We start from the raw sequence: 9,500 nt of genomic DNA on the forward strand, positions 1-9,500 counted from the left end.
CCTGCTCACGGTGACCAATCAGAATCTTTTCGAGAATTTTCCAGACTGGAGATGAGGGTTGCTCTCTCCCTTGGATTGAAAGATGTATATATACAGATGGGAACCCAGGCCTGTTGGCCACTGTCTTCTGAGCTGCAGCAAGACAAGGGCCAAAACCCAAGAGTAGCTAAGGCTACACGGCTTCATAGACAACCCAAGAAGGCGGGGAAGGGGGTGCAATGTTAAGTTAGCGTCCTCAAAGCCAGGCCCTGCTGCCTGCCTTTATTTCTGCAGGCTACCACAGGGTCCTGCCACACATGGGAGACACACTGCATTTCTTTTTATGGTTAAGCTGGTTTGAGTTGAGTTTCTGTCACTTGCAAGTAATAAAGCTCTGATCATCAAAATTAAACTGCTGAATTCAGCATGCCTGCAAGTCTTTAAGAACAGGGTTGAGGCTGCTTATCTTGGGTGTTTTGGGTCTTCTTTGCTTGAAGGCAGGGTGCTGGACCAACTGACATCTTCAGCTCCAACCCTGAGAGTGTTGCCAGAAAAGGACAACACTCAGTGTGCCTGGACTCAGTGTGCCTGGGCCCATTTTACAGCTGGAGGTGTGAAGACATCAGGAAGCTCGACAGTGACGTGTAAAGCAAGAATATGCAAAAGTTCCTTGAACTCTCCGTGTTCCTCCAAGGGTAGCGTAAACCCCTCGCTGCCATATTCCCATGAGTGTTAGAACCTTCAGCAGACACCTGGATGCCCATCTTCATCCTCCCCTCGGCTGCACCCCTCCCCTCTTCACAAGGGGCTCTCCTTGAACAGATTCCAGATCTCAAACTTGATCTCTCTCTGACCCAGTCCTGGTATCTTGGCATAAAACAAGCCAGAAGTGAAGGTTATACACAAAAGGGGGAAAAGCTTTTAAAACAATTTACCATCTGTCAGTCATTTGGGTGCAAGTCTCACACACACAGCCCCAAGCATGTACACACACACACACATACACGGGGCACTCGTGCACTCAGGTACACGGACACACTGTACAGGGCAATCCACTGCCATTCACAACCAAAGCCTGCCCTGTAATAAACACACCGAGGAAAGCTTTTTCTCTGCCAAGAGTCACAGCAGCAGCAGAGACCAGAGAAGAAAAGGCCCTCTCCATCCTGGATCTGTATGTCCTTCTAAGCTGGGGGTGTCTTGATGTGTGTGGCTATGTGAGTAGTAAGACCAACCACAGAGATTAATCTCAACCACGAAGCAGCTTACTAGTGTGTGGTGCTGTGCTACACCCCTCACCACCAGCCCCAGGAGCCCCGGGGGAGGGGGCCGGCACAGCAGACCCGGCCAGGCTTTTGTGGACTCCAGCCTGAATCCTGGCTGGCTCACCCTCTCCTTAACTTGCCCTTAACCACAAATGGAGCCAACCTCCATGTGGCCTGTCCGAACACGGGCTAAATAATCCAAAGTGCAAGCCCAACGACTATAACTAGGTGCCACTTTCTTTGGTGCCCATGGCTTAAATAAGCCAGACCAGGGGTGGCCCTGGTGGGAGCTTTGGTTGACAAGGAGCCAGAGGCCTGCCTTCTAGCCCTGGCCCAGCCCCCTACTGGCTGTCAGACCTTGGGTGCATCCCCTGACTGCTCCAGGTGTGATGTTTCACCCAAAAAAGAAAAGGTCTGGGTGAATCCATCTCTGAGAGGTTTTCCAGTTCCAATATTTTGTGATTCTGCAATCCACAGAACCATCCCCAGTTTGCCAGTCGTTCCAACTTCCTTCTCCTTTCTCCCCCCAACCCCGCTCCTTCCCAGTGCATCTAGGGAGGCCCAGAAACCAGCAGGACTGTGCATTGGGCTGAGGGCCCTGGAGAAACCTGGCAAAAGGAGATTCAGCAGGTGTAGAGCTCTCAGGAACCAGCAAGGAAAGGCATTCCATCTCCAACAAGGGCTCCATGCAGGCACAGGGGCTCAGCTTTTGGGCACTGGTCCCTAAGAATCACCTGGGAAAGTTATTTAAATATGTGTATCCCTGGAGCCCACTGGGACTGAGACCAAAGAATCTTCATTTTCTTTTTTTTCTTTTTTTTTTTTTTTTTGCGGTACGCGGGCCTCTCACTGTTGTGGCCTCTCCTGTTGCGGAGCACAGGCTCCGGACGCGCAGGCTCAGTGGCCATGGCTCACAGGCCCAGCTGCTCCACGGCATGTGGGATCCTCCCAGACCGGGGCACCAACCCGTGTCCCCTGCATCAGCAGACGGACTCTCAACCACTGCGCCACCAGGGAAGCCCCCATTTTCTTTTTTTAAAATTTATTTATCTTTATTGAAGTATAGTTGATTTAAAATGTTATGTTAGTTTCAGGTGTACAGCAAAGTGATTCTGTATATATATTCTTTTTTGGATTCTTTTCCCATATAGGATATTACAGAATATTGAGTAGAGTTCCCTGTGCTATACAGTAAGTCCTTGTTGTTTATCTATTTTATATATATATATATATATATATATATATATATAAAGTACTGTGTATATGTTACTCCCATTCCTAACTTATCCCTCCCCCTAGCCTTTCCCCTTTAGTAACCATAAGTTTGTTTTCTGTCTGTGAGTCTGTTTCTGTTTTGTAAATAAGTTCATTTGTATCATTTTTTTAGATTCCACATGGAAGTGATATCATATGATGTTTCCCTTTCTCTGTCTGATTTACTTCACTTAGTATGATAATCACGCTGCTGCAAATGGCATTATTTCATTCTTTTCTATGGCTGATGGTCCATTGTGGAATCTTCATTTTAAACAGTTACCCCTGGTGAGCCTGACGCAGGTGGTCCACAGATGAGAAACGCTGGAGGGAACCGCCGGTCCCGGCCCTGCTTCCTGCCTATCCCTGTCCTGTTGCCCACAGCAGCCCTGGTGACCACAGGAAGAGCTGTCAAGAGCCACAGGCACAGAAAACCGTCAAGGTGCCATGCCTAGGTCCCAGAGTCAAGATGTCACGGGTCGCAGATGGACGCAGAGAGCAGCTCCATTCCTAAAGACTAGTGCTGGGCACATCTGCCGCAGCCAGGCTCTGAGTCCATATATAGGGAGCTCCTGAAAGCAGGCCACCCCAGATGGAGTTCATGATCCAGGTGAGCAGCTCCTGGCACAGTGATGGAGCAGGAGAAGGAAGCAGACATGATCATGGTGCCATCTGAGGGAACATTTTACCTGGGCCACTGAAATGGACAAATAACCTTCAAAAGCTCCTTTAGACCCTGAGGACACATGACGCTAGATGAATCAGTCTGTGTTAATAAAATAGGAAACTGAAAACATCCAGAGTATCTACAGAGCTACAGTATCTCTGACAGAACATAGAGAGTTAGAGTAGCCTGTATAACTCCCAGAGCACCTTGCCTGCATCACCCTTATTGTGGATTAATTGCTAGCTGTCTGATTCTCCACTGGACCACCAACTCTGTTGCAGCTCTGTCCCCAGCTCCTGGCCCACTGTCCCATACATAATAAGGACTGACCTGTATAAAGTATTTAGTGTGTGCAGGCCCCATTCTAAACCCTTCACTCATGTTGTCTCTTTAATTCTCATTACAACCTTATGGAGATAGGTACCATCATAATGCCTATTTTACATATGGGGCAACTGAGGCCAAAGATGGTTGAATAACTCGTCCAGGGTCACACAGCTAGTAAGTGGCAGAGCCAGGAATGGACCCAGATGGCTCAACTCTCAGGGTCTCTGCTTTTAACTATCAAGCCATGCTGGCACTTAGCAAGTGCTCAATAAAATATTTATTGGTTTGAAAACACTCCCGAAGTGTTTTCAGTGAGTTTAACTGAGAATTATGTAGACATCACCCAATATATGAAAACAAAAAAGTTGAGCCAAGTACAAAATAAGCTAATATCCTGTGTTTTCTGCAAGAGACAAGCTTAATTAGAGTTTAGGTAATTAAAGCTTTCATGGTTTCTAAAAAAAATACAATACATTCATTTATGCAAATCTACTCTGGAGCATGATTTTTGAAAAATACTATGTAACTCGCTTCTCACAGAAAATGACTTAAGAGTCTCCCTGAGAAGTGAGCGTCTCGGGATGTGGCTGTTGCCCGTGCCTGTGTTAGTCTGTAGACCCCTATTCTAGAGCCGGTGGTTCCAACCAATCACCCCAGCTCCCAGCACTGCGAGAGGCAGGCTGTTCCTCGGGAAGGGGCTGGCGTGGCAAGAAGGGGTCCTGCCAGCTGGTCCTGGAAATGATGCCCACCTGTACGTTCTACCCAGCCTTCTCCTACCAGCCCTATTGGCCACAACTTCCAAACTTGCTTCTCTCTCCAAGATCGTCCTTGCTGTTCATTTCAGCTGGAGGTAACTCATCAGAATTAAAATATCGACCGGGGGAGGAAAAGACAAGGCGATTTTTCCCAGGCCGGTTCAGGTGAGCGGTTGTGAGGTTTCCAAGAGTTCATGCACGTGAAAGGATTCTAATTCCTGAGCCCCACAGAAGTGCAGGGGATTGCTATTATCACCACCTACCAGCAATCAGACACCGAGGTGGATAACAGCGGCAAGGTTATTGGGCAGTCCGTGTCAGGTGAAGTTAGGAACTTATATGTAATCACTATTGATCCTTCCAACCAGCAACTGAGGTAGGTCCTATTAGCCTCTGTTTTATAGATGAAGAAACTGAGACTCAGAAAAGTTCATCAACAGGCCCAAGATAGGGCTTCCCTGGTGGTGCAGTGGTTGAGAGTCTGCCAGCCGATGCAGGGAACATGGGTTCGTGCCCCGGTCCGGGAAGATCCCACATGCCGTGGAGCAGCTGGGCCCGTGAGCCATAGCTGCTGAGCCTGCGCGTCCGGAGCCTGTCCTCCCCAACGGGAGAGGCTACAACAGTGAGAAGCCCGCGTACCAAAAAAAAAAAAAAAAAAAAATCAAGTAATCAGCTCAATAGATGCAGAAAAAGCACTTGAAAAAAAATCAATAATCCTTCACGATAAAAATGCCCAGAAAACTAAGAATAGAAGTGAACTTCTTAAAATTGACAAAGGGCAATTCTGAAATAAAACTACAGCTAACAACATACTTTATGGTGAAAGATTGAATGATTTCCCCTGAGACAGGGAACAATGAAAAGATAACTGCTCTTAACCCATCTATTAAATGAGCAGGAGTGTGTGTGTGTGTGTGATGGTGATAAAATTCACCACTGTAATTTTAGAGTGTACAATTCAGTGGCATTCAGTGCATTCACAATACTGTGTAACCATCACCACTATGTAGTTCCAGAATTTCTCATCACCACAAAAGGAAACCCTGTGCTCCCCATTCTCTGCTCCCTCCAGCCCTAGGCAACCACTAATCTAATATCTGTCTCTATGGATTTTCCTCTTCTGGCTATTTCCTATAAACAGAATCATACAATATGTGGCCTCTTTCACTGAGTATAATGTTTTCAAAGTTCACCCATGTGGGGACATATATCGGTACTTCATTCCTTTTTATGGCCGAACAATATTCCACTGTATGGAGAGACCACATTTTGCTTATCCAGTCATGTGTTGAGGGACAGGTGTGTGTATTTTAACAGAAAGATGGCATTTATCCTCAAGGAATGAATCTCTATGGTGGGATTTCAAGCATAACATCAAACTGGAGATAAGAGAGTTGGCAGCAAGGGCCTTTCTCAGAACTTTCAAGTCACAATTCAGAAATCACTTGTTCTGGGACTAGCTCTGTGGGAGTGGCAATGAGGCGGGATGTCTAATGGTACATGCTCCCCACAGGTGTCAAGGCTTCCAAACCACTTCTGCCTGGTAGGGAGGTTACTACAGGATGGCATCTGGCAGGCTCTTGGAATCAAAGCTTACATCTCAGGCTACTCACCCTCCATTTCACTGGGGGAGGACATGTCATAAGAATAACTAGGTTTCCACACACAGGCTGTTTGCACAAGCATAAAGGAAGGGAGGATCTGAGTGCTCCCCTGGATAATTTAATCCCCACGTCAGCCCAACTGCTGTCTTGGGTTCTCTCCATAACATATATACACACAAAAAATTAATTACGCAACTTCTAATAATGCACCAAATAGGTCTTCTTAAAGGCAGTTAAATCAGTCCAGTTTGAAAACGTCTGGCTGGGCCAAGCTTTCTTTGTGAGGCTAAGTACTGTAGTGGTTCAGAACAAAGGCTTTAGAATCAGGTAGACCTACATTCAAATAGTGCCTCTGCTACCATTAGCTCTGGGAATTTAAACAGGAGATACAACCTCAATTTCTTCACCTATAAACTGGGAACAGTAGTTAACAGTACCAAACTCAGTGCATTCTTACCACCATATCTGAAGAATGCAGCATGGTGCCTAGGAGAAGCAATTTTTAATGTGATTATTAAAAATCACCGTCGTCAACGTTTACTGAGATTTTATGAGAGGACAGACTAAGGATCGCAACTGCCAACTCTACGTTATTCGATACAATTAAACCATGAGCTTAAATGGTTCAAATTTATCCCATCATCTTACATTCCTATAGATTTCATCCAGTAGCTGAATTTGGGGGAGGAAAAGAAAAAGGACCCACACAAAACTTCCCCAGTTGAAGACATTTTTATTTCGGTACGCACCTGAGTCCCTGGCAGGATGGGCCTGTCCTCCGCGGGAGGACATGTCCTCCCCCTCCTTTGGGAGAGGATGGGGGTCCTGCCCTGAGGGGGAAGCTGGGGGATGAGGCAAAGGGCTGTGTGACAGTGATAGGTCACAAAGGGCACCAGAGGATAAACAGGCTGTGCCAGGGGGTTAGGCTGAGAAAGTGGTCACTTCTCTCACTAGGACTGAAGTTCACCACAGCCTCTTGGGGAGATAAAAACCCAGAAGCAGAAGTGAGGGGAGGCAGAGGGGGAGCCTACCATACCTCTCTACACACTTGAAGAGATTCAGCCTGGGGTTCAGGCGCCCTACAGCATCCCCGCTGTGATCATCTGTGCCCCTACCCACGCCCCTGCCTCTGGGAGACCCTGAGGCAAAGGTGGGGGCTGTGGGGCAGGCTTGGAAGACCTGCCATAGGGCTACCTGTGTGTGACGAAAGAGCACCGCAGCTCGCTCTTCTGCCAGTGAGGCCGCGGGAGGGAAGAGCCAGGGGCCCACCTTAACCGCGCTGCCTGTCGTGATCAAAGGCAGCCATGAGTGGGGACTCTCTGCTCCCGTATCACATGGCCCAGAGCAGCACCGGGGTGGGCCTGTTCAACACCACCATGGGGAAGCTGCAGCAGCAACTGCGCAAGGGCGAATACCACATATTCAAGGACGCACCGGTATTCGAGAGCGACTTTATCCAGATCACGAAGAGGGGAGACCTGATTGACGTGCACAACTGTGTCTGCACGGTGACCGTGGGCATCACATCCAGCAGCCCCGTCCTCCCACTCCCAGACACCATGCTGCTGGCCCGATGGGCCACCGGCTGTGAAGAGCACGCTGAGCACAGCCAGGCCGCCAAGGGCAAGAGCCACGAGGCTGCAAAGACCTTAGAGCTCACCAGGCACCTTCCCTTGACGCTCGTGAGCATCTCCACTCACAATCGCGAGAAACAACAGCTGCGCGTGAAGTTTGCCACTGGCCGCTCCTGGTACCTGCAGCTGTGTGCCCCTCTGGACGCGCAGGAAGACCTCTTCACCTCTTGGGAAGAGCTGATTTACCTCCTGCGACCACCAGTGGAGGGTCTCAGCTGCACCTACGCCGTTCCAGCCTGGGACATGATCGGCCTGCCTGTGTTCGAGGAGGAGGACGATGGCAGGAGCCCAGCAGTGGAGGATTTCCAAGGAAAGTGGGATCAGGACCACGTGAGCATCTGCAGCCTCCACTCGTGCTCTGAGCTGGCCGGGGCCACGTCCGCAGCTTTTGCTGGTGGGGAGGGGATCCAACTGGACTCCCACAAGCCCGATACCATGCCCGATGTGGCCACTGCAAAAGCAAAACCTACAGTGCTTGACAAAGCGTCAGCATCGCGGGCAACGACAAAGGTGGAGACAGCAGCGGTGGCAGGAGGCACCGCAGCAGGTGCTTTGAGCGTGGCAGTGATCAAGTCTCCTGCCCCTGAAGAGCAGAGCACGGCCACAGCAGCCACAGCCAGCAACGGTCCAGGAGGAAGCAAAACCAGCATAGCCACTGGGGGCACTGCCAGAACATCCCTGAGGAGCAGGAAAACGGTGCTGCGAACAATTCAGGGTATGCTTGGCAGGTGCCGCGAGCTATTCAGGGTATGCTTCCAGCACGTCCACCAGCCTCTCCCCAGAGGCCGGCGTGACTGTGGTCGGAGCAGAACCCACCGGCAAGACTGCTGAAGGAAGAGCCGACGAGGAGGACAAGGGGACCCTCGTCTCAACCTTGCCACAGGAAGGCAAAGTGAGTGAACAGGATGGCAGCTCACAGAGGGTGTCCCAGGCCCGCAAGGGAAGAAGGGAGAGAAGGGAGCACTGGGGAGAGGACAGAGCTCTTACGAGCCCCTCGCTCTGCAGTTCAGTGGAAAGCCACCACAAGGCAGCGGGGAACAAGACCATCCAGAAAGCAGCTGGCCCGTGCTCAGGCGGCCGCAGAGCCACTAGAGATGACCAAAAGGACAAAGGCCACGGCAGCCCGGGGGGCAGCGAGCAGGGCACTGCTCACAAAGGCATCAGCCGTGCTCCCATCACCAACGAGTCCAGGACCTCGCACAAATCGGGCAGGAGCTTATCTACAGCGAGTTCAGGTCCCACCACCGAGAGACTCAGCAGGATCAGCTCTTTCTTCAGGAACGTCAGAGCCAGTCTCACTACAAAGACAGTGGCCTCCTCACGCGATAAATATGTGAGCATCCTGGTGAAGCCAGTGGAAGGGACCCGAATGGAGGCCGTCGTAGAGACAGCAGAGAGTGGCCAGGGGCTGGAGATCACTGGAGGTGTGACATCTGACACCATGGAGCCAGTGACCGCTGAAGCCCATCAATAGGACCTAGAGCTGGGAGCTGCAAAGGGGACCAGGGCTCAGGGAAATACCCCTGGAGAGCCCATTTCAGCTTCCTCACTGCAATTTCAATAAAAAAACAAACAATCTGAGAATGCATGCAGCGTTTTGTCTGAATTTCTAGGTCCCGAAGCCCAGCCGTAGCCTCACAGTGGATTCTGTGATGTCAGCTGTGCCACAGTCTGAGACCCAGTGTCCAGTCAAGGGCAACCCCATCTCACACACATGCTCGGAGCCAACGGCAGTGCTGCATCTGGCCTCCACTCCTTTCTGGCTTTGCCCCCCAGGGCCATGGCTCAAAGTCAGACTATGGTCTGGGAAGCTCTCCTTCACTATCCCCCTATGCTTTTTATAAACGCTTATTCCCCAGGAAGGTCTGTAAACAAAGCAAGAACAGGACTCATGTCCCCTCGGGCTATTCAGTGGACAGAAATAAGTATTAGCTAGCAATCAGAACCGCAAGCACTCTCATCTAGACTTAGCCGTTCCCTGCCCAGGTATTAGCTCGCAATCAGAACAGCAAGTA

At 50.0% G+C, this 9,500-nt stretch overlaps 1 protein-coding gene across 1 annotated transcript; it reads left to right on the forward strand.

The window, feature by feature from the left end:
* Window positions 1-7,139: 7,139 nt before the first annotated feature.
* LOC137211953 (Golgi-associated RAB2 interactor protein 4-like) lies at window positions 7,140-9,058 on the forward strand. The gene is made up of 2 exons (XM_067714751.1): window positions 7,140-8,186; window positions 8,224-9,058. The coding sequence occupies exons 1-2, from the start codon at window positions 7,156-7,158 to the stop codon at window positions 8,957-8,959; spliced, it is 1,767 nt and encodes a 588-aa protein (XP_067570852.1). The 5' UTR covers window positions 7,140-7,155; the 3' UTR covers window positions 8,960-9,058.
* Window positions 9,059-9,500: the final 442 nt, after the last annotated feature.

The sequence above is a fragment of the Pseudorca crassidens genome, chromosome 2, assembly GCF_039906515.1.
Source record: "Pseudorca crassidens isolate mPseCra1 chromosome 2, mPseCra1.hap1, whole genome shotgun sequence".
NCBI classification, from domain to species: Eukaryota; Metazoa; Chordata; class Mammalia; order Artiodactyla; family Delphinidae; genus Pseudorca; species Pseudorca crassidens.

Excerpts from the sequence above, each read along its gene's own strand:
- LOC137211953 (XM_067714751.1), top strand. The coding sequence starts at position 7,156 with ATGAGTGGGGACTCTCTGCTCCCGTATCACATGGCCCAGAGCAGCACC. Across the intron at positions 8,187-8,223 it reads AGGAGCAGGAAAACGGTGCT|CTATTCAGGGTATGCTTCCA; the intron begins GCGAACAATTCA and ends AGGTGCCGCGAG.